Here is a 26,284-nt window from a genome sequence, read left to right on the forward strand (position 1 = left end):
CCCACTGTCACTTCATCTTCTCTTCCGACTCTGATGTCTCCTGCATCCCTTAAAAGGACCACTGCAATTATCTCGAGTCCCAGTGATGCAGGATAATCCATGACAAATCCTTGATCACATCTGCAAAGTCCCTTTACCATACGAGATAACATTCCTGGGTTCCAGGGTTAGAACGTGGGCATATTTGCAGGCCATCATTCAATCTACCACACTGCTCGTTCGTCTGTGACATGCGATACACCCCCAGATATTTATGGTGGTGCTATGTTTTACTGTCAAATATCCAGTGAGATGCATGGACATACCCCATTTCCCATTTTAAGACAAGTTTTAGTCTACTAAAATAGGAACTTCAGAGGGCAGGGGTCTTTTATACTCTGTTTAGTGTTCAATCCTATGCACCCAGAACTATGCATGGCACACAGTAGATGCTCAGTAAGTATTTGTTGAATGTTGGGTAAATAGACTTTAGCTTTTGGTATTCATCCTTGATTTCCCCTTCTTTGGGTGAAATAAAATCAGTTCCTATTTGGCAGTCCATGTGGTTCTATGGGAGCTGACTCCATCCCTGACTCCAAAAAGCACATGATCAAGGTTAATTCAATATCCATGGATCAATCCCATGGTCACAGCAATTGGCAGAAGTGGGCATGGACCCAAACTAGTCCAATGAGAGTGAAACCAACAACATTTTTTCCTCCTGGACACAAGTGAGGAACCATAATAATGAAGCCATGTTGGCTGAAGGTGAAGCCAAGGGGAGGAAAGAAACAAGTTGGTTTTACTATTGGACCTCTGGATGGAGCTTCAGCTGCTCTGGATTTTTCCAGATTATATGAGAATAAAATATTTCCTTTATTATTTGTGTCAAGTTTCAGGTTACCTACAATGACACATTCTAAAACCATTAAGAAGTATCACAAGTGAAAGATGAAAAACCTGTAGCACCTGAACAAACAACTTTGTTTTGTTAATTGAGAATAGAAGGGACTTCCTGTTGTGGCTCCGTGGGTTAAGAACCCACCTAGTATGAGGATGTGGGTTCAATCCATGGCCCCACTCAGTGGCTAAGGATCCGGTGTTACTGCCAGCTGTGGTACAGGCTGCAGATGTGGTTTGGATCTGGCATTGCTGTGGCTGTGGTGCAGGCCAGAAGCTGCAGCTCTGATTTGACCCCTATCCTGGAAGCTTCCATATGTTGCAGGTGTGGCACTAAAAAGGAAAAAAAGAGAGAGAGAGAGTAGAAGGCACAGGACACTCTTATGGTCTGTGTTCCTGTCTCTAAGAAGGAGTAGATGAGTGGTGGAAAAAGCCTTGGGGCTTTTGGGTCACCTAGGACTTGTTCCTTGCCCTTGGCTGTGTACCAAATCACCTTGGGAACTTAGTAAAAACAGCTTCTCACATTCCCCATGGTGTGTTGAGCCAAAATGTCTTGGGTGAGATTCATGGTTTGTGTTTTTACAAACTTCAAGTGTCTCTGATGGGCTCACCCTTCTTAACACTGGTGAACTTGACTTCTCATTGGTAGAAGAGGCAGCCTAGCAGATCCTGATGCTGATGCAAAAGTCAAGTACAAAGTGTTGAATACATGTATGGTGTCCTTAGGACAGTGTATAGCCCTATTTGAAGCCCTGAATTAATTAAATACTCAGACTCTGTAGGAGGGCCTGAAAGTTTCTCTCCTATGTGTAAAGACATCAGTTTGACTGCTAAACGCTTTGTGTTTTTCCAAATCTACCTGGTTCTCAGCTAGATTCTGGAGAGCTGATATGACCAGAGAAGTGACAATTAGATAAATAAACTATTATGGACCATCTTAAAACCTCTTTTTCTTCCTTGTCTTTTTTCTTTTTCTTTTTTGCCTTTTCTGGGGTCACTCCCGCAGCATAGGGAAGTTCCCAGGCTAGGGGTCTAATCTGAGTTGTAGACACCGGCCTACACCAGAGCCACAGTAACACGGCATCCGAGCTGCGTCTGCGACCTACACCACAGCTCACAGCAACGCTGGATCCTTAACCCACCGAGCAAGGCCAGGGATCGAACCCGCAACCTCATGGTTCCTAATCGGATTTGTTAACCACTGCACCACGATGGGAACTCCTCACTTTTCTTAAATAAGGAAAACCAGGGCAGCTTCAGGGTTAGTGAATTTAAGAACTCAGTGTCAGCGAAGGCCAAGGATTTTCTCTCTTCCCCCTTTGTCTGCTCAGTAGGTTGCTTTGGTCTTCAAGCTTGCCCCCTGGGGTGGTTCCCAGATGACTGCCTCTCTGAGTAGAGATCATGGGCAATAAGGCAGAACTTTCCTCAAGTTCCTTTTTAAGTCCCTTTGAGGAGGATGAAAACTCTCCTAGAAACCCTAGCAGCCACTCTCTTGTGTTCCCTTGGGCAGAATTCATATCCCCACGCCCTTTCCTAAACCTGATGGAATGACCATGATTCTGGCCAACTCTGACTCACTCTTGGGGGGACAGGGTGACCAGCCACCCCTGAAGCACATGATACCGGGGGAGAAAAGGACTTTGTCAGGAAGATGAAGAGGAAGTAAGGAATGGCGTGGGCAGGCGGGTGATGGTCAGTGTCTGGGCCACTAAACAGGAACTAACACAAGAAGAGGAAGGATCTCCCGCTACCCAAGCTTCTGATCTACCCAACCTTACTGACGTCTGCCCTTTCTCTTTCCTTCAGATGAAGCACTTATCTCAGTTATTGCTCCCTTTACCCTTGTGATACTATTCAAGGGTATTTCTTAAATGGATGAAACTGGTTTTAATATCTGGTGGTGCAACTCTTACTATCTCTTCTCTTTAAATTTTTCGCAGCCATTGTAGTCCATTTTCTCTTCCACATTAGCTTTAGTATTCATTTTTCAAAATCCATAAGAAAATCCTATGTAGAGATCTGTACTGGAACTGAATAATTCAATGCTAAAGATTAACTTGGAGAGAACTGGCATCTTTAAACATAGCACATCTACTTATCCAGGGTTTTTTTTTTTTTCCCTGCTATCCTTTAATACAAATTTCCAATTTCCTCATAAGGGTCTTGCGCTTACCTTTTTAGCTTGATGCAACACATATAGGAAGCAGCGCTGAGAGAAAGGAGAGAGAGGGCAAGCTCTGGTAACATTGTTTGAATCTGAGGATCTAGCCCAGCCTAAAGCTGGACAAATCTTAAGTCAATAAATTCGCTTTTTGTTTTAGGCTGATTTGGTTTCCATTTCTGTAATTTGCACTTGAAAGCCTTCTGATGATGACATCAAAAGAATATATAGAGATGGCAGGAGGGAAGGTGACAGACATTCACTGAGCACCTACTGTGTAAGAGCATCCTCCTCCTGTTTCTAAGATGCTCGAGCCTGTTTAGGCCTCACGGGAAGCCACGTCCATTCTTCTTCTGCCATCAACCCTCCTAGAAATTTCCTAAAGAGATTTTTAAATACAGAATAGAAACAATGGTCTCTTAAAATCTTGTCTCCATTTTCCAATGAATTATCTGTGGATTCGCCTCTTCCCACAAGAGGGTAAAAAAAGACGACCTGGTAGATCTGGAGGTGAACATCACGTCCTCTGTAAATGGCTGGTAGTGTATCACCGGGGCTGCTACATTTGGGAAGTTGTGAATGAAACAACCTTAAGAGGTGCCAGTCACACAGATGACAGTGCAAAATAGCACCCCCTGGAGGTATGCCACATGGCACCCCTTGGGTATTATTACTATGCATAATTCCTTTTGGAATTGCTTTATAGAAGTCTTAAATTAATGAAAAGTTTTGAATGAAGCCAAGTATTAGTAATATCCTGTATTCTAAAACTCGTAACATCTGGAAAAGTACCTTCCTCCTAGAGAGCTACCAAAGGAATTTTTTTGATTATCCTTTAGTTATCATTGTAAGTAGGAGCATTTCATACATCTTCATACAATCAGCAGGCACTTACCGAATGGCTACAGTGTACCTGGTATTGCTGTAAGTGCTCAGAACAGAAAAATTTACCAGAAAAATCCCTGCCCTCAAGTAGCCCCCTTGGAGTGAACCAGGCAGACAGTAAAAAACTAAGCGTGACCGCATATAGCATAATGGCAGGTGGAGCTACGTGCTCTAAAGAGAAGTGAAACATTACAAAGGGAGAGTGGCATCACTTACAAAATGGGAACTGAGAACCTCAAGTGCAGGGGCTTTGCCTAATGTAAGCCAATGACCTTCCCACCACCCGCTCTCCCCCTGGCCCCACCCCCACCCAGTAACACAGCTTTGGGGTTTAGTTTCTCCTTTCCATTTATTTATTTATTTATTGGACTGCGGCATATGGAGTTCCCAGGCTAGGGGTTGAATCAGGAGCTGTAGCTGCCAGCCTACACTACAGCCACAGCAACACCAGATCCGAGCCATGTCTGTAACCTACACCACAGCTCACAACACCGAATCCTTAACCCACTGAGCGAGGCCAGGGATTGAACCTACGTCCTCATGGATACTAGTCAGGTTCTTTACCACTGAGCCACAACAGGAACTCCTCTTCTTTCCATTTAAACTCAAAGATTTTCTTTCTGAGCCTCATCCACGCCCTACATCCCCCACCCCTGCCAACAACAAATGCTAGGATTTCATGTGGTTGCCCACAGCCATCTGATCTATGTGAAAGGACCGAAAGATGTCTAGAATATGGGCTGAGGGGAGGGAAGAGTCAGGCTGACCCATCTTTCTAGGCCTGTCTTGGTTATCTAGAAAACACTGTGTCCCGGAATATGGCCCCTCCTGTCCACCACCTCCACACAGAAATATCCTCCTTTCAAACTTAGCGTGATGTAGCTGCTCCGCATTAAACTCAGTCTAGAAGGATGTTGTCAGTGAAAAATGTGTGCGCCAGATTTCCTCACTGATTACAACTGAGTCGCCCCAGGGCTGCTTGGGAAGACTGGGTGGGTGGACTGAAACGAGAACAGGGGTGTTCGCTTTTAAATGTATATTGGTTGGTACATTTTTCTGCCTTCCAACCCCATTTCCAGGTGACTGATGGAGATGAGTGACCAGAGCTAACCCTTGACTGGTCATGATCTCCCTCACCTTCTACACACACACACACACACACACACACACACACACACTCCATCTCTTGGGAATGCGGTTACATGAGTCATGAATGCTGCCCCACCCACCACGAAAAGCTACAGGTTTGAACAGCTCCGGCCCCAGAATGAAAGGCCTTTTTTGTAGGAGGCATTACCTGCCTCTGAACAGAAGCAATTTGAAACCGGTCCCACCAGTGTGACTAGGAGACTGAGCCAGACTTCTCAGAGGTTTCTCCAAGTGTGACAGACACAAACAGCCCAGTTTCCTTTAAGGAGTCACAGGAAAGGTCAGCCTAGTCAAGGGGCGGGGGAACAACACCCCTGGAAATCGTCAGACATGCGGGCATAGAGGCATAATACTTTGGAGGAAATGCCATGAGAATGGTTTGGGAAAATTATGGGGGTGAAAAAAAAAAGAGCAGGAAAGGCTTCCTGGGGAGGTGACATTTAAGTTGAGGGAGAACTTGCCAGAGGGAAGATGTAAGAAGGTGAACCTTTGAAAAATGTCTTAAATATCATAAAACTATATTTAAGAAATCTTCTAAAATCTTAACAATATGGAATTATTATTAGGACAGAAAAATCTTAAATATGTCTTAAATATCATAAAACTACATTTGAGAAATCTTCTAAAATCTTAACAATATGGAGTTATTAGGACAGAAAAATCTTAAATATTTTAATATATCTCGTAGACATTAAGTGGAAACTTTCAATGAAAACCGTGACAACACATTTCTGACCAATCCTGCAATAGCCTGTTTAAGTTTGATAACTGCCTGAATTAAAAGAAAGTCATACAGAAATTATGAAACAAAGCATCTAAAACAATGGCTTCCCCTCCTTGAAAACAGGTATTGCACAAATACAGCTGAACTTACATACAAGGACTTCAGCCATTAAAATAATGCTAAATTCTCTCATTTATTCACAAACTTATTCACAGTCATGGGGGAAGAGGGACTGTAGGAGTAAATATATAATTCAGAAGGAACAATTAATAGTTAAAAGTGTTTTGGAGTTCCCACTGTGGCACATCAGGATTGGCTGCATCTCTGCATTGGCAGGACGCAGGTTTGATCCCCAGCCTGGCAGAGTGGGTTAAAAGATCTGATATTGCTGCAGCTGTGGCATAGGTTGCAATTTTAGCTCAGATCTGATCCCTGGGCAGGGAACTCCGTATGCTGTAGGCAGCCAGGAGCCAAGATGTGGAAACACTCCAAATTTCCATCAACCAATGAATGGGTAAATAAAATATGGCATACCCATACTACGGAATATTATTCAGCAATAAAAAGGAAAGTATTGATACATGCTATAAAATAGATGAAACTTGAGAACATTATAATGCATGAAAGTAGCCATTCATAAAAGGCCACATATTGTATGAAAAGTCCATTTATATGAAAAGTCCTGAATATGCAAATTTATAGAGAAAGTTGCACAGGGCTGGGGGGTGGGATGGGGATGATTGCTAATGGATGGGGGGCTTCTCTTGTGGGCAATGAAAATAAACCTAGATTGTAATGATGATTGCACAATTCTATGAATGTACAAAAACCACTGAATTGTGCCCTTTAAATGGGTGAATTTTATTGTATGTGAATTATATCGCAATAAAGACGCTTTTAAAATTTATTGCACTGGGAGTTCCCATTGTGGCTCAGCAGGTCAGGAACCCAACTAGTACCTATGAGGATGCAGGTCCAATCCCTGGCCTTACTCAGTGGGTTAAAGATCTGATGTTGCTGCAAATTGCAGCATAGGTTGCTGATATGGCTTGGATCCAGTGTTGCTGTGGCTGCTGCTTAGGCTGGCAGCTGCATCTCCGAATAGACCCCCTAGCCCAAAACTTCTGTATGCCACAGGTGTGGCCATAAAAAGAAAAAAAAATAGGAAAAAAGATAAAATTTATTGCATTAACTTTAGGCTAAAAATGAAAATGAGTTGGGCTTTTAGATTTAATTAAAATCTAGATAGCTCAAATTGGATTTAGACCATCTGCACGGCAGTGTCTTCAGATGTCAGTAAGAGGGAAGAATTGGCTGACCAGAAAAGCTGGGGAGGAAGGAGAAGAAGAAAGACTTCATCCAAACTTTAGGGGAATGAGCTGATTGATATTCAGCAACAAAAACCATCACTGCAAATTAAAGATCCTGGTTTCAGGATACCAAACCCAGAGACCAGAAATTGACATACAACTTCCCCTGAAATCAGTAGCCCGGAACATGTAATAACAGTTTTACAGAACCATGAAATACATACACCTCTGCAGAAACACAGCTCTGTCAAACAAAGCAAAGTAATATCACTGAACAGGATAGTTTCATATTGTTTTTCCATAGAAAGAAGAATTCAGGTACCAGACAATGGATGGATGCAGTTTCCAGGCGGGGAGAAATGTCCAGCCTAATGTTACTGAGCCTCAAAATACACCACAAGATCACTAATGCCCTCCAGTGGTCACAACTAAAATTGCTCAGTTTGTGATACATGAGACTAGAACCTGATGGATCTCGGCGTTTGGTCTGCTATTTCTCATCTTGAAAGCTGCAAACTTGGAGTACAACCTAGCCACTGACTATCATAAACATTTTTCTGCTTCTCCCCAGATTTTTAAGCACTGAATGAAGAGTCTCTTTGTGGCCTGTCTTTGCAGCCTTTTTCAATGCAGCCTGACGATCTCTCCTTCCAGTGGCTAGGTGACTCCATCAGAGACAATCCAGCATGAGCCCATGGATGCAAAAGAAAGCTGCCAATGGAGAAGGTAAGATGAAATGGCTGACCCAAAGAGATAGGCAGGGCGAGGTGTAAGAAAGAGTGGGAGGCAGGTACTGTAAACTAAAATTAGCCAGTTCGGTCTTAGGCAACATTCACATGCTTTTTGGTAACTACCTAAGAAGTCTGAAGGTCAGCCTGTTCTCCCAATCTCACCACCAGGTTCTAGTGAAAGTGACACCAAATGATGCTCTACCTGGAGGTTCACTGAATGAACTTTAGTAAATAAGCCCAAAGTACCTTATACAGTCTCTTCTGTAGCTTTGACAAAATCCAAGCTCTCTGCCCTTAGGGCAAAATGTTCAGTCAGTTGAGGAAAGACAATGTTCCAGAAACAGGATTCTGTTCTTATTAACATGCCTCAGGCTATCAGAAATCTCCTGGTCCGACAAGGCCATTTATTTGGAGGTGAAACCTGGGAAACCATCCTTTATAAGTGCCTACCAGCCTGGCTGGATTCTTCAACCAGGTCCAGGCACGCTAGGGGGCTCTCTGGAATATTTTGCTTAGGCCACATATCTGAATACCTTTAATTTCACCAAAGACAGGCCATTTCTAGCATTCATCTGGCAAGTTAACCAGCCACTAGTTGTTCTGATAATAACTAATATCGGACATTTGCTAATTAGCAAAGTATCTGGTAATAACTTAGACATTTTGACCTTTCCAGCACAGTGCCAGCTAACCTCCCCTAGAGAACTAACTCCTGATCAGAACACTAGTTGTCCCTGGATGTAATTTCAACTAACACTTTCACATGTCACGCCAGCCATGTAAATTTTAGTTTACAGTACCTGCCTCTCACTCTTTCTTATACCTCGCCCTGCCCAATCTCTTTGGTTCAGCCATTTCATCTTTCCTTCTCCAGTATTTGAAAGTAAATTACAGACATAATAGGATGCAGGGGAATAAGAATCAGGACTTACTGGCATTCGGTGCCCACTGCCATACAAGTCTTGCCCACATTCCTAAATGTTGCTGTCTTTGTCATTTTTCAAATTTTTTTGGATCAATTCATTCATGTAACAAACACTTCAGAGTACCTACCTGTGTATCATATATTTACCTGAAGTGTCTTTTCTGTCTGATAGTTCTAAGGAGAATTAAATATACTGAGAGAATGTTAAACATTCACTGCTACATTTGAGCAAGGTGTTGAAGAATGCATAGGAGTTTACCAGGAAGGCCAGGGAGGCCAAGACCTGAACTGGCAATTCAGTTGCTGCTGCTTCCATGTATTCTGGGTTCAGAGGTGGTGGCCACATGGGTCTGAGCCCTGGGTGTCTCAGGGCCAGTGATGTATTTGTAATGTAATAAATCTCTATGGAGCATCTCAACAACAACAACAAAATCATGGCTAAAGCTATTTATAACTTTTTGCAAAAACTAAACATCCCACTATGGTATGAAGGCTCCATTTCACCCTCAAAGAGGTAGAAGCACTAGAAAAGATTGTTTATAAACCTTAGAATAGCAGTTCCTTTGTTTTTCTCTAAGGAGAAAAAAAAAAACTCTTAAAGGTTGTATGAACATTTTATGATACTTTGTTTTCTTTAAGATAATGACATTATTAGGCTACATTTACCTTAACTGTGATTTGCTGCATCGTAAGAAAATCGTGCATAAGAATTCTTGACGTTGCTTATTGGTCCAGAGGTCAAACCAATGACTTATAAGAGCAACTCTTTCCTGAAAAAGCTGTAAGGGGGAGAGGGGGGAGATGAAATTGTCCTTTGTAGTTCAATATATTGTTAGTTGCTAAGCAATCTGTAGGCAACCTAACAACCTCACAGCTAATATTTGTATTGCACGTTACAGTTCACAAAGCACTTTCACATATGCAGGAAGGGTCTCTCCCTTCGGCTTAAACTGCTTTTATCCAGGGATGCAGACGAGCCCAGGCTTGCTGGGTGGGCCGATGGGAAAGCCTGGTGGGGCTATAATTACAGGGGGGCCCCACAAGGAAATGAATCCTCTCTCTTGTTTCTACCTAAGCTGACAGCGTGGCCTAGGGAAACAGATCCCAAACATTGCATCTTGAAAACACGCACAACCTACTTGTTTAATTGTGAAAAACAGAGCCAGCTGAGGTAGGTATGATTTTTACCATCCCGCAGCCGTTGTCTTCTTAGCACCCACCAAAATGAGAGTAAATCTTACCGAATAGCCATTTTTAGGAGAGTCTCCAGGAAAGACATACACTAGGACCAGCAACCCCCTAAAACCAGGATTTCAGTCCAGCTTGGCTCCAATGGCATATATAAACTCACTGTCTTCATTACCAATCTGACTTTGGTCCCAGCCTGTCTGGGATCCTTCCCCTGTGAATGGGCCTGAACCATACACGAGCTCTGAAGACCAGGTAGCCTTCTCCATAAAGGTCTGGCAGAGCTGCCTGGACACTCAGTGAATGCTTCCCACATTGCCTTTCAAAGGAGGGCGGCCCCAGACCCCAGTGAACTATGCAGGTGGCACAGGAGGGAAGAGAGAATTAAAAAAACACACTCTCCACACCACAGCACCTCTCCACAGCAACACTCTCCATACCAAACCACCACCCAAAGCACCTTCTCTTGTCTCCTCCCTCTTACAGCAACCAGGGTGTGTCCTGGAGGTTTCTATTTTGTCTCCAGAAGTGTAGACAGAGCAAAAGTGAAGGCCCTTCCATAAGACTGGAGGTGTGGACTGAGGTGAGAAGAGATTGTCTTTGGAGCAGGTAGCTGTAGGTTTATTTTTGTTTAAAGGGAGTCAAAAACGAAGTTCTTTGCAAGCATTTATTTTAAATAGGGCAACATGAGACCCAGTATATCACGGTAAAATTCACCTTGTTTTATTCTAGAGCATGTGACTCACCTGTCGATTTAATGACTTGTTGCTAAAAGGTGTCCATGCACTGAACCTTGTGTGGAAGCTCTCCATTTCCAGGCTTTCCCTGGGGGAAGGCCCAGCTGACATCTCAGCAAGTTATTCTCTTCCAGTCCTAGAAACTAGAGGTTCATTTCAATAGATGTTTAATTAAGATCACTAGAACATCAGTATATTAATGTTGTCATTATAGGTATAATAGAATTAGAGCAATTCATTTATATAGGTAAATAGACAGGAAGCAATATATGTAAATAGATATAATTAGAGCAATTCATATATATCTATAGATATACCTATCCTATATCTATATCTATATCTATATCTATATATCCATATAAATATACACAGGGAGGAGTTCCCGTCGTGGCGTAGTGGAAACAAATCCAACTAGGAACCATGAGGTTGCAGGTTCAATCCCTGGCCTCGCCCAGTGGGTTAAGGATCCGGCACTGCTGTGAGCTGTGGTGTAGGTCGCAGATGTGGCTCAGATCTGATGTTGCTGTGGCTGTGGTGTAGGCCAGCGGCAACAACTCCGATTAGACCCCTAGCCTGGGAATCTCTATATGCCGAGGATGCAGCTCTAAAAGGCCAAAAGACAAAACAAACAAACAAACAAAAACATACACAGGGAGTTCATTACAATTGTTCTCTCCTTAACTACTTGCACTCAAATGTGAATCCAAACCAGAGCGTTTTTGTTTTTTTTGTTTTTTTTTTTTTACTTTGCTGGGAAAATGACTCAGAAATTGGAATGATTCTTTATCAGCCATGAATACTGACATTCCCTTTCTGTGGGAATCTGAGGGGCTCAAAGAGGGCACCCTGATTGCCCAGCTTTTGAGGACATAAGTCAAAGAGGATGTAGAGGAAAAAACAGGCTAATATATTAATGATCTATTGCATAGCAAATTGCCTCCAAATTTAACAGCTCAAAACAACAGATGTTTATCCTTATCTCAAAGTTCCTGAGGGTCAGGAATCTGGGCATGACCCAGTGGGGTACAGAACCGTTGGTCTTGTCTCCTAGTGCTGCCACTACCAAATCCCACGGGCTGGGTGGCCTGAACAACAGAGATTTGTGTTCTCACAGCTCTGGAGGCTGAAAGTCCAAGATCAACATGCCATCAGAGCTGTTTCGGCCGAGGCCTCTCTTCCTGTTTTGCAGACAGCAGCCTTTCTGCTCTGTTCTCACAAGGCCTTCTTTCTGAGCCCACGTAGATCCAGGGTAGGGTTATGCTCTGGTAGCTCTTCCTCTTCTTATAAGGACACCAGTCATATTGGATTAAGACCCCTGACCTTACAACCTCATTTAACTTTTATTACCTCTTTATAGACTCTATCTCCAGTTATGTGGTGGGTTTCTTGCCTTTTCGGGAGGTTTAAGGTCTTCTGCCAGCATTCAGCAGATGTTCTGTGTGAATTGTTCTACCTGTAGGTTTTTGTTTTTGTTTTTTAATGTGTTTGGGGGAGAGAGTGGGCACCATGTCTTATTCCTCTGCCATTTGATCCCAATCCTAGACTCCATCTCCAAATATAGTCCCATTGGGGGCTAGGTCTTCAACATGTCAATTTGGGGAGGAGGAGGCATGGTTTGGTCTATATAAGGTACCTCTGTTTCAAGGTCTCCCATAGGCTGCAATCAAGAGTTGGCCAGATTTGGTTGTGATGATTGTTGTATATCTATAAATGTAATAAAATTCATTAAGTAATTAAAAAAAAAAAAAAAGAGTTGGCCAGGACCTTGGTCTCACCGGAAGGATTTGAAGCTCATTCATGTAGTTGTGGCCAGGATTCACTCTTGGCTAGAAAGGCCTCAGTTCTCACTGGCTATTGGCTAAAGGTCTGCTTTGCCTTCCTTGGCACATGGGCTTCTCCTTAGGGTAGTTCACATGGCAGCTGGCTTCCATCAGAGTAAGCAAATGAAAAAGCAAGAGAGGACACACAAGAGGGAAGCCAAGTCTCTTTGTAACCTAACCTCAGAAGTGGTAACCCATCACTTTTGCTCTATTCTATTGGGTAAAATCAAGTGCTAAGTCAGCCCACAATCAAGGGGAGATGATTATACAAGAGCACAAACAGTAACACAATCTACCACAGTTCACCCTTTGGATCAGTTCCCTTCCTTTCTTGCATGCAGAACACATTCATCCACTCCCTAAAGCAGACAACCCCAAAGTTCCATCTCATCAGTATTTTTAGCTTAGTTTCCAGGAGACAGAAATGTTTCATAATAATATCAAGAGACCCAGATATACCTGTTTTTGATCTAGAGATCTCTGAACTAAAAAGATAGTTACCTGGTGCTAGCCCCGACACACAATATATATAGTGGTAGAACACGAAAAGGGTAGCTACAATAAATATTCCCATTTGTAAAATAATTCATCCACGGTAATTCTGAGATCCTGCTGTAGAAGGCTGAGGCCCAATTATCATTTTTAGTTTCAAACAATCACATTCTCTTTTAGACCATGTAGGTGATTCCTTTGATAATATCACTATCTCAATATCTATCTCAAGTTCTTTATTTGATTCCAGACAGAGTTATCTGCCACAATCGTTGAGAGACTTGTCACTCTTTTTATCTTTCTAAATTTAATTGCAGGTGCTTGGAGCCTATCAGACTTTCCTAAGGAAGAGCCAAACCCTAAGTCTCCCTCTCTTGAGCTATTTTCCCAACTATGAAATACTATCTTATTCCATACAGAGATCCTAACAATGATATTATAGCCAAACTCTTGACTTGATCCTTACTACTAGGCAGAGTTTTAAGCAGCCTTTGTTGTTCAAAGGGCTCCTCTGTTGCTTCTTTACTAGTTGAACATGTGAATCAGTTACATCTCCCAAGCTTGCAAATACCTGAGTTTCTTGGTTGTCTCTAAATTCTTTTTCATTCCTGCTTGCCAACCAGCCAAATATTTTCTGAGCTTCTTTAATTCTTGTAGTACCTTGGCAAATGCAGCCAATAGTAATAGATTCATCCTAATACTTAATAGTCATTTTCTAACTCTTTGCATAAAGTACAAGCTCATTAGGCATATATCATACCCTTTAAACTATTCTAGATTATAGTTTTACAAATGTTTTTGGCAACATGGATTGCTAACTAAGTCTCCAATAACAATTTCATGCTGCCAGACTGAATGTTAATGGAACATATTATGGAATATTTTGATGTTAATATGGTAGCACCCTACTCCTGGAGCCAATATTTGTATCTACCAAACATTTAAGGAAGAAAAAAACATTAAAATTACTCTAGAGAATAGAAAAAGTGGAAATTATTTCCAAGTCCTTCTATGAAGTCAGTATAAACTTAAATACCAAAATTCATCAAGGACCTTACAAGAGAGGAATATTATAGTGTTATTACCATAAATAAAGATGCAAAATTCCTAATCAAAATATTAGAACACCAAAACAACAGTATATAAAAAATTAATACATCACCACCAAATTGGATTTATTCTTAGAATGTAAATTTTGTTTGATATTACAAAATCAATGCACTGCTCATCATTAATAAAGGAGAAAACCAAATGAAAATCTCAGTAGATACAAAAAGTGATTTGATAAGCTTCAACTCCCATTCATAACAACAACAACAAAAATCTTAGCAACCTAGAAGAAACTTCCTAATCCAAATTAGGACATATTACAAGAAACTGACAAACATTAAACTTAGTAGTAAAATGTTGAAACTTCCCCTATAATTGCCACTACCATCTTTATTCAATATTGGATTTCTGTCCAATGTAATAAAGCAAGATTAATTACAGTAATTGAAAAGGAAAGTCTGTCATTATTTATTAGTGGTATAATTGTATGTGGAAAATATGAAAGAATTTAAAGACAAATTGTCAGATTTAATGCATAAGCTGAGAAAGGTTGCTATATACAAGGTCAGCATAAAAAAATCTGTATTTCTGTATACTAACAACAATTTTTACCAACTATATATCATTTATAATAACTTCTTAAAATCAGAAGTACAGAAATTCCACACAGAATACCAAAAAATTTATCAAGAGAAATTTCTAAAGATCTAGGTAAGAGTATACATCTGTGTAGATGTTGGTTCTATCAAATTAATCTATTACCGAATACAGTCTAAATCAAAACTCAGCAGGGTGAGGTGTGTGTAGATGTGTTTGACAGACTAATGATGAAATGTGCATGAAAATGCAAAGGGTCAATAATAGCAAAGACAATTTTAAAAGGAATAAAGTGGTAAGACTCTACATGATACCAGGACTTATTTATTATAAAGTTAGTGTAAATAGAGTATGAGATATTAGTATAAGAAGACAAACCAGTAAGTCCAAAAACAGACTTACCCACATATGGACACTTGATTTATAACCCTAGCGGAGCTCAGAACAGTGGAGAAAGGAGAATTCTAGTCAGTGTCACATGGTGTAAAAACATCATTTACATTTGAGCCCAATTGGCCCTCAGAATCATAAGAAATAATAAAAAACTATTGTTTTAAACCACAATTTTGACTCAATTTTGGAGTGGTGTGTTATTCAACAATAAAAACTGATAGAAAAATTGGTACCTGGAAGTGGCGTATTGCCAAAACATAACTTAAAGCATACAGCAATGATGTTGAAAAACAGTAGCAAGAGATTTGTGGATATAGCTTTTGTTTAATAGAATGAATTATAATTAGATACACAGAAAGCCCACAAAGTTGTCCAGAAGATCGTTCTGGTGTTAACATAACCAGCTTGAAATAAAAGAGAAAATAGTCTCTGAGCCTCCAAATTTCTCTTGGCCAGAAGCAGGCTGAGAAGGCTTTGCAGCAACAACCACAGATCATTTCTTATTGAAAAGGATAGGTGGTCAGAAGACAGAGCCAAGAGTCAGGGCAAAGCCAAGAGAAGCTGAGAGTGGACTAGGAGACCACTCCCAAGGAGTAGACGTGGCCCATAATCAGGGAATAATCAGGGCAACTGGCCTGGTTGAATTTGGAATTGCTCTCTGTTAGCAACTGTTATGTCCCTTCTGTTTCTCAACTTTGTGAATAGGAAAGACTGCTCCTTTTCGTGTTTCACCAGTGCAATCTGGGTGTCTGGGAGACAGCTAAATTCACAGCACTCCAGATAAAGAGGAGCCACACACAAGGAGCCTCCCTTGCAACTGGGCCTGCTACAGATCACAAGAGACTGGATTCTAGCCTGATACCATATTGGATGAGACCCTGGTGTCTTGGGATGGTGTAAATATATTCTGCTTGTGAAAGGCATGTGAACTATTCCCAGAGGGTGGAATGTGGTATATTGTCTGTACATATGGCAAGGAATAATTGCTCCCATCCCAGTTCTCACATCAAGAAGTGGAGTGAGTCTCACTGCCCTTGCTCCCCATGAATCCGCACTAACACTGCCTTCTTTTAACCAAAAGGATGTTGTGGAAGTGATGATATCTGACTTCTGGTCCTGGGCCCTAGGACTTGAAGTTCTTCTTTTTGCTCTCTTGGGATCTAGTTGCCATGTAAATAAGCTTGGACTAGATTACTGAATGAGGAGAGACCACATAGAAAGACAGAGTTTGAACAAGTCCCTAGCGGTTTCAGCCATCCCAGTCAAAGCATCAGATGTGTGAATGAAGCCATCTTGGGTATTCCAGTTCCACCTAAGCTCCAGTTTCTCAAAGTTGAACATATGTATACACTTGACCCAACAGAGAAACATGCACATGTGGACCAAAAATAGCCACAAGAATATTCATAGCTGAGTTGGAGGGCTCCAAACTGGAAACAACCCAAGCATCCATCAACAGTTGAATGGATAAAAAAATATTGTCATACATTCATGCCATAGACTGCTATAGATCCACAAACAGGCTGTTGCAAACTACAGCAACAAACAGTACACTCAAATCACACACATAAGACATTAAGTGAAAGAAGCTAGAAACAAAATAACACATTTTGTATGCTTTCATTTCTACAAAGTTCTGCACTATAGTGTTAGAAGTCAGGATAGCGGTTCTCTTTGCGGAGTAAAGAGAAGGTAATGACCAGAAGGGATATGAGAGGTGATCTGGTGGTGGGAGTCTGGGTAAGCTACTTCATAATTTGTTGAGTACTACAATTACAACTTGCGTGTGTTTCTATATCTTCTATTTCAATTAAGATTTTTTTTAGGGCCACACCCATGGAGTACGTAAATTCCTAAGATAGGGGTCCAATCTGAGTTACAGCTGCTGACCTAAGCCACAGCCACAACAATGCCAGATCTGAGCCATGTCTGTGACCTACACTGCAGCTCAGGCAATTCCAGATCCTTAACCCACTGAGTGGGGCCAGGGATCAAACCTGTGTCCTCATGTATACTAGTTGGGTTTGTTACGGCTGAGCCACAATGGGAACTCCTCAATTAAAATGTTTTAAAATAATAATATCAAAAACTATGAAGTACCTAGGCAAAAAACAAAAGTACAACTTTATAAATGTAATTAGAAGACTTTGGTGAAAAACATTTTAAAAGCCTAAATAAATGGAGATGTGTTTGATTCATGTATTATAGATTCAGAAAAGTGAAGAGATGAATTCTCTCAAATTGATCTACAGATTCCATGCAATCTCAAAATAATCTCAAAGAGATATTGTATGTGCATGAGGTGTGCAACTTTAAAAGCTGATTCTAAAATATTTATGGAAATTGAAAGGGTTAAAGTAGTCCAGACAGTGTGGAAGAGCAAGGGAGAGACATGTGTTTCTAGATATCAAGACTTATTATGGGGGGGGAATGGGACTTTGGAATTAACATATACACACTACTATATATATATATAGATAGATAGATGGATAGATAAACAACAACTTACTATATAGCACAAGGAACTATATTCAATGTTTTGTAGTAATCTACAATGGAAAAGAACCTGAATATATATATTTCATATATATATATATGACTGAATCACATTGCTGTACACTTGAAACTAACACAATTTTGTAAATCAACTATACTTTTAAAAAACCAAGAATATACTGTATAGCACAGGAAATTACAACTATTACCTTGAAATGACTTTTATTGGAGTATAATCTATATAACTACTGAATCGCTATGCTATACACCTGAAACTAATATAATATTGTAAATCAACCATAATTCAATAAAAAATTAATATAAAAAAGACATTACAAAGCTGCAGAAATAAGATGACATGATTTTAGCATAGAGACAATCAGGGAAGCAGAAGAGAAAGTGCAAAATAGATTCATGTACACATGGGCACTTCTTAGGTGACAAATCAAAGAGGAAGAGGGAGATTGTTTCATTTATAGAAAGCAGAGTGTCTATTTTAAAAAGAGAAAAGCAGTTGGACTCCTTTCTTACACTGTAACACACACACATCAGTATCTGGAGGCTTTTTATATATAAAATCAATTACACATGGTTTGTGAATGCCCAGAAGACAAAATTAGGAACAATGGATGAGGTCAGAGAGATGGATTTTGGCTCAATCTAAGTGGTGAAAGAATCACTCCAGCAGCATTAGCTGTCCCAGGAGGTTATGTCCATTACAGAAGACATTAAAACGCAAATTGCGTGCTTCTCAGTGAAATTCTAGCTGAGATTCAAGCATCCATCAGAAACGCTGAAGTTTCTAAGCAACGCTCTGTTGCTATAAATTCCAAGAAGAGAGGAAACAATGTGAATTTCTTCAGCCTGGAGTAGCTGAAGAAACTTTATGGGCAAGTCAGAGGAATCTGAGGACGGTGCCTCTGTTCTTATTACACTTCGATGAGACAGAAGCACATTCAAAAAGTGAGTATCTTGGAAAGGCACGCAGACAGGAACAGTTTTAGAAATATCTCAGAAGGGCAGCATGACATGGTGGGCACCAAATCTGGATTCCCGCTCCAAATCCCTCTGATTGAAACTTTACCAGTAATTTCATCTCTGAGCCTCAGTTTCCTTGTGTGTGAAGCAAGGCAGTGATGTGTCTTGGCCAACTACAGCACAATAATGCATTGTTCGGATGAAAACCTCACGGCAGTATGGAAAATTAAATACCTCCCTCTGAATCAACATTAAGTCAAAACAAATCCTTAGTTTCATAAGATGCCCAGCTGTTGTTATGTGAAATCTCCTCAAGGGCCAACATAAGGGATTTTTATTTAGCAAGTTCTCAAAATTATTATTATCCCCTGTGGTAAGGGGTTATGGAGTTACAAAATGAGGAGAACATTAAAGAAAGAATAGTTGCTATCTTTGCTGGTGGGTTTAACCATGCGAGTACAGTACATCATATATAGACATAAATACAGCAGCCATGGATAGAATTTTCCACAGGGTTATATTCATTCTCTTAGAGGAGTATCTTACTTTACTGACTAGTTATTTGACCTAGGGAGAGATGGCATGCTGCCAATCACTATTTCTTTAAATGGAAGGATTTCTTTTCATGGTCTAGCATTTTAAATCCCTCCCAATAGGAGCTCCCTAAGATAGTGTTGGTATTTCCCAGAAAAACAGGATTCGTGGTTAACTATTCCTGGGAAAAGATTGAACAAAATTACAACTCTTTCTTTTGTGTAGGATGTTTTGGCAATTTAGTATGTTGATGTTCACACTCCCTCTCCAAGAGGAAGGCATCGTATGCAGCAGTTCCCTTGTTCGTTGCTGTAGAAGCCTATCATGATGTGCATTGGTTGTCTGATGTGGGCATCACAGTGGTTATATAATGCTGTGTCATAAACAGTCCCAAAACTTAGTTGCTTAAACGACATGACATTTATTCTCTCACCGTTTCTGTGAGTCAGGGGTCAGGCATGGCTTAACTAAGTCCTCTGGCTCAGGGTCTATCACAATCCAAGTGTCCACTGGGGTTTTGGTCATCCCAAAGCTGGACTGGACAAGGATCCACTTCCAAGCTTGCGATGTTGGCAAGATTCAGTTCAGCACAGACTGTTGGAATGAGGGCCTCAGTTCCTTGCAGGCTGTTGGCTGGAGGCTTCCCTCCCGTGTGGGCTTCTCCACATCTTAGCTCACAGAATGGTAGCTGGCTTCCACCCAAGTGAGCAAGCAAGAGGGCAAGAGAGGGCAGGCAAGACGAAGCTAGCTAACAAACCTCAGCAGTAATACACCATCTCTTTTTGATTAGTCGGAGCAGGGGTCAGCAAACATGGCCAGCAGGCCACATTTGGCCCACTGCCCATTTTTGTAAATTGTTTATGGGAAGACAGCTAATCTCATTTATTTACAAATTGTCTGTGGTTGATTTTATAGTACAAAAGCAGAATTGAGTCTCTGGAAGGGAAAACATGTGGCCCCAAAGCCAAAAATATTTACTGCCTGGCCTTTTACAGAAAAAGTTTGGCAACCCTTGCATTAGAAACAAGTCCAGCCCACACTGAAGGGGAAGAGATTCATAAGGGCATGAAAACCAGGAAGCTGGGGTCATTGGGAGCCTGCCAACAGGTAGGACCTTGGCAGGTACTTGCTGAGTGAATAAATGAGTAATTGTTCACATCTACCAATTTTCTAAACTCAAGGCCTGAAAGAAAAGTTGGTAGCTAAGAAAAGGCCAAACTCCTTCTCTGATTATTAGGATTTGACAGCTGCATCACAACTGATAATAATTTATCAACCGATGTGATCTCTTTATCAGTAATTTATTATGTCCTATGAGTTAGATGGTAAAAATAAGATTAAAATTGAATTCATGGAGTTCCCGTCATGGAACAGCAGAAACGAATCTGACTAGGAACCACGAGGTTTTGTGGGTTCGATCCCTGGCCTCACTCAGTGGGTTAAGGATCCGGTGTTGCCGTGAGCTGTGGTGTAGGTCGAAGACGCAGCTCAGATCTGGCGTTGCTGTGGCTCTGGCGTAGGCTGGCAGCTGTAGCTCTGATTAGACCCCTAGCCTGGGAACCTCCATATGCCATGGGTGTGTCCCTAAAAAAAGACAAAAGACAAAAAAATTGAATTCATATGTAGATCAGACAGATTATTCTTTCATGACATCAGCAAACTGGAACAAAGTGTAGTTATTTGAGATGAGATTTCACTCTAGGGCAAGAATACTTATGGTGAATTAAGTTTACAATATGGCAGTTACAATGTCTTCTAATACTAAAGGAGACTCAAAATCTAAGTGTACAGCATCAAATTTTCTCATCCATTTTTTGTCTTTTCTTGGTGTCTTTTCTCCAAGTCCAAATGCTATACCACAAAGTTCTTCCTTGACACTTAGGATCTCTCTCGTTCTTATGAAAAGTAGTGTGTCAGTCTTGGGAGAGAAAATTCCTGCTGCTGCTTCACTTACAGCCCAGTTTTCCACTGAATTTAAAGTCCCATTGTGGCTCAGAGGTAATGAATCCAACTAGTATCCATGAGGATGTGGGTTCAATCCCTGGCCTCGCTCAGTGGGTTAAGGATCTGGTGTTGCCTCGAGCTGAGATGTAGGTCACAGACGTGGCTTGGATATGGTGTTGCTGTGGCGTAGGCTGGCAGCTGTAGCTCTGATGTGACCCCTGGTCTGGGAATTTTCATATGCCACAGTTGTGGCCCTAAAAAGCCAAAAAAAGAAAAAGAAAATAAAGTCCAGCATGGGTGACACATTCTGTAAAACAAGGGCTCAAATATTTCTCAAGTTTGGTGCAAAAAGGGAATAAAATAGGAGACCTCAACCTGTGGTGCTTCTCATGTGTCACTGGAGCCAACACATTAAGTAGCAAATTCGAAGTGTGGAGGGGGACTTGTAATAAATGCTATATTTGACATCCTAAAGTTTTTTGAGTAGCTACTCTGACTGGCACTGTGTTCGTAAGTCATTCTTCCCATACACGAGGTCCTTTATGTCTCACATTCACCCTGGGAGTTTGCAGCAGAGAAGAACAGGGTAAAGAAAACCATCCAAGGTCACACAGATAGTAACTGGCTATCAAGTTTAAAAATTATACTGGATTGTTCCTCAAGTGTCAGTGAGACTTGAATTGGGTAAAGGACTGCGATGGGTTCATTTGGAAAAACAATTTCTATTCCATGACTGACTATTCTTTACATCTGACATGCTAATGAGCAACTTGGCAACTGACACTGGCACCTCCCTGCTTAGGGGAAAAGGGGCGGTGCACCTGGTATGTGATGGCTGATGCCAGATGAAGGGGTGAGAGGGCTGGGCAACTGCCGGTCCAGACAGAGAGAGAAATCATCCCTGGGACAAATCCGAACCATGTTGTCATTAACTGTGTTTCCGCAGGTGATTGGCTACCCAGCGGGAGGAATGTACATTAGTTTGCACCACTGTCCTAGACACTGACTTGGAGTGGAAACTGGAAACAAACACTGTTCTCGGCCACAAAGGTATCTACATTTGAGCACTTCTACAGTGCACACCCTAAGTTGTACAATGATTCATTTACTTTCTTACCTAAAATTTAATTCCTTAAATATGCCTCCTCTGAAGTTGTATGGTTCTAAAGACTGCATAAAAATAGAGTACAGGAAAAGTGAGAGTAGGGAAAAAATAGAAATATAGACAACTTCAGTTAAATATCATATATTCAGGGCACATGAAAATATGACATTTTAAACATAAACTTGGGGAGTTCCCATCACGGCTCAGCAGTAATGATCCCAACTAGTATCCATGAGGACTCAAGATCCATCACTGGCTTTGCTCAGTGGATTAAGGATTCAGCGTTGCTGTGGCTGTGGCATAGGCTGGCAGCTGTAGCTCCAATTTGACCCCCAGCCTGGGAACCTCCATATGCCACGGGGTGCAGCCCTAAAAAAACAAAAATAAATAAATAAAAATAAACATAAACTGGTATATAACTTTTATTAAATGCACACATAAATAATAAATAAAGTAATAGCATGCTTTGAGGAAATCTGCCCTATGAATAGCACAGGAGGGGAAAGCAAATACCATACCTGTGAGACCAAATTGGGTGTAATCAAATGCTGGATTTGTTCACTGATACATTTACAGCTATAAAATTAAAATTATAACAAGAAGCAACTATACCATTTAAATTCAATCAAGAAAAACAACCAATTATTTATTGTTCTAAAACTTTCAAGTCCCAAGCCCTACTTTCTTTCATGGAAATAACTTTTTTTAGAGCATGATTTTTGAGCTTCCTGAGGTGCACAAATGTCAAGATGGGCCTGAAAACTTATGCATGGGTTGTGCTGCACTCAAATAAATGTGACTTCCTGATGATCTATTCTCATACATGGCAAGATTTATTAACAAGCAGAGTATGAGTACTTTTAAAAGGATATTTATAAACACTGTGATTTTAAGTGTAAGATTTGATCATATATAATCTTATTCATCAAATCTTAGCATATTTTTTAGAGGTCTAATTGGAGCCGAATCCTTAACCCATTGAGTGGGGCCAGGGATCGAACCCGCAACCTCATGGTTCCCAGTCGGATTCATTTCCGCTGCGCCACGTTGGGAACTCCTTAGCATATTAAGAGCTTTGCATTCTAACCACGACCTGCATTTGCAGTAGTCTTTGTATTTCTCCCCACCCCCATCCTGCTCCCCACCTTTCAGGCTCCCCAGTAGGAAGAGGGTGAACACTAGCAGGAGCCAGTTCGGAATCCTACGAAAATCAGTGCTTTGTTTCTATCTCAAATGAGTGCTGTGCAGGAGATAAGAGTTTGCTGGCCACTGCCCAATTCGAACCTGACCCCAGACAGGGATAGTTTTGTTTTTCCCAAGCGCCACTTCAGGGCACAGGTTTTCCAAGGTCACCGAGGAGATGCCCGGCGAGGGCGCTGCTGAGGGTCTTCCCCAGGCCGCAAGGGGAACTAAAGCGCCCAGTCGTTGGGCCCCGACGGCCCCAAGCAACAGCTGTGTGGCCCAGAAGTCAAGAGCTTTACCTCTGGGAAGTGGCGGAGAGACCAGGCTCCAGGCACAGCCTCCTCGTGGGACTGCGTTGCGCCTTGAAAGCAGAACCCAGGCTGCAGCTCGGGGAGGGGGCGGGGCCGCAGCGCGCCGTCTCTATGGACACCGGACAACACGGCCCTGCCCCACGCAGCCGGCGGGCAGTACCCACGCCTCGGCCTGAGGTGCGGGAGGGATGCTTGGCGACCCCACCTTCCCGGCTGGAGGCCCCAGAAGCCCGGCGGACCACGCCCCCCTCTCCATGGTTGCACCAGTTTCTAGCTTGGCCCGCGTTTACGCTCCTTTATCACCCTCCACGGAGTCTCCCAAAGGATCCGGCGCCTCATTGGGAGCCCAATAAGACCTAGAAGACGCGGAACTGAGGGGCCAGACCCCAAGAAGAGACGGGGATCCTGAAGCCAACGTTTGGTTGGTCTCAAAGAAAGCCAGCAGTTTTAAGACTGTGTGATGGGAAAGATGGGGGGTTTCCTCAGCAGATCTTCAGAGTATTTTAATACTTATTACTGCCAATTTTCACATTACACAGGATGTACCAAAACCAAAACAGTCCTTCTTAGTTTCTAATGGTTCTGGTCAAAATACCTTTTAAGTATTTATTGTGAATCTTGTAAATTTTTTTCTTTTAAAAAGATGAATAGTTACTGCCAAGGAAGGATGTTCACAACAGGAAAAGCAGGTTAGGAAACCATATGGATAGTACTACCTAATTTTTGTAAATAAACATCTAAGAAGTCTATAAGTATGTAAACAGATGTTTAAAATGATTTGCTCTGGTAGTATCCTTTTTTTAAAAAAAAAAAAATTATTTTTTAGGCCCCACCCGGGGCATATGGAGGTTCCCAGGCTAGGGGTCAAATCAGAGCTGCAGCTGCAGGCCTACACCACAGCAATGCCAGATCCAAGCGGTGTCTGTGACCTACCCCATGGCTCACGGCAATGCCGGATCCTTAACCCACTGATCGAGGCCAGTGATCAAACCCGCGGCCTCATGAATATTAGTTAGGTTCATTAGCCTCTGAGCCACGACAGGAACTTTTTTTTTTTAAATGCCTGCACTTGCGGCATAAGGAAGTTCCCAGGCCAGGGATTGAACCCCACCTGCTTGTAGTCGGATTCCTAACCCAGTGCACCATGATGGGAACTCTGGTAGTACTTTTTAAAAGTCATCTGTAATTAAAATTTTTCTGTAATAAATATGCAACATCTATATAATATTTTATTCTAATAAGGTTTTATTCTAAGCACCTCATTTTTTCTTCTGTTGTCTTTAACACATGTTTAAGTAGTGTGAAAGGATACTAATTAGATACACTAAAAACTTGTTACCTAGGACCCACATGGGGTTCTTGACACAAAGGACAAAGGAACCAACTGAATAAACAAGGTCAATCTGCTGCCCTGCAGCTAATCCATGGGGAAACAGCTTTTGCTGTACTGTCTCAGGACCCATCCAAAAAAAACGTATCAAGTGGCAAATTTACCTTTTGCTGTCAGACCCTAGAAGGTTTTTTTTTTTTTTTTTTTTTTTTTTTTCAGGACTCCCTATTCGCTCAACCTAAGAGAAAAGTTTTGAAGGTTGCATTTAATGTTCTGGTGGTTTTCATTTTTAAAAGGGGTATTAAAAAGACTGATTAGACAAACTAATCAAACTTCTTTGAATACAGAATGCCAAAAATTACAAAAATTGAGATTTTAAAAAATAGTGTTCAATGGGTCCCCATCGTTCATCTCCAATTGGGTGCTTATTTCTGTGGCCTGGAAATAAGGAGGAAGAAGTATGGGCCTATTCTACAAAGGTGAAGGCAATTGAGCTACAAATGGATAAACAAAAGGTGGTCTATCCATACAGTGGAATGTAATTTGGCCAGGAAAAAAAGTCTGATACATGGATGAACCCTGAAACCTTGAAAACATTATACTAAGAAGCCAGTCACAGAAGACCATGTATTATATGATTCCATTGGTAGAAAATGTCCAGAATAGGCAAATCCATAGAAACAGGAAGTAGATTATTGTTGCCAAGGGCTGAGGGGTTTGGGAGATAGGGAGTGACAGCTGATGAGTTTCTTTCTAAGGTGATGAAGACATTCCAGAATTAAATCATGGTGATGGATGCACAACTCTGAATCTACATCACTGAATTGAATGCTTTAAAAAGGGTGAATTTTATGGCATATGAATCATTTCAATAAAGCCGTTTAAAAGCTAATGTTAATAAACTACTGTTTGCTGAACATTAGCTCATGTCAGCCAAGCACCATATGTGTACTTTTAAACGTCCTCCTCATAACCACCAGTACAAGTTGGTTATTAACCTTTTCCCAACTGAAAAACAAAAATTACAACAGAAGTGAATAAACACACATGAACCCAAAGCTAAGGAGCAGCGTGGGGGTTCATACCAAGGTCTAAGTAAGGTCAAAGCCCATGCCTGGGAGCTCCCGTTGTGGCTTAGCTGACACAGTGTCTGTGAGGATGCAGTCTGATCCCTGGCCTCCTTCAGCGGGTAAAGGATCTGGTGTAGCTGTGGCTGTGGCCTACAGCTGCAGCTCCAATTTGATCCCTAGCCCGGGAACTTACATATAACAGTTGTGCGGGCCTAAAAAGAAGAAGGAAAAAAAAAAAAAAAAGCCCATGCTCTTTTCATTACAATATTTAATGTGTACAAGGTGCATGATTG

General features: G+C 41.4%; 1 protein-coding gene across 2 annotated transcripts in view; it reads right to left on the reverse strand.

The window, feature by feature from the left end:
* ECT2L (epithelial cell transforming 2 like) overlaps positions 1-23,676 on the reverse strand; it is a 77,335-nt gene extending 53,659 nt beyond the window's left edge. For both annotated transcript variants that reach the window (XM_021087372.1, XM_013992524.2), the window contains exons 1-3: positions 23,580-23,676; positions 10,699-10,832; positions 9,431-9,543 (exon numbers count right to left, since the gene is read on the reverse strand). In XM_021087372.1, coding sequence (XP_020943031.1) covers positions 9,431-9,543; positions 10,699-10,800 — 215 coding nt within the window. In that variant the 5' untranslated portion in view covers positions 10,801-10,832; positions 23,580-23,676. The remainder of the gene's footprint in view (positions 1-9,430; positions 9,544-10,698; positions 10,833-23,579) is intronic.

Source organism: Sus scrofa, chromosome 1 (genome assembly GCF_000003025.6).
Source record: "Sus scrofa isolate TJ Tabasco breed Duroc chromosome 1, Sscrofa11.1, whole genome shotgun sequence".
NCBI classification, from domain to species: Eukaryota; Metazoa; Chordata; class Mammalia; order Artiodactyla; family Suidae; genus Sus; species Sus scrofa.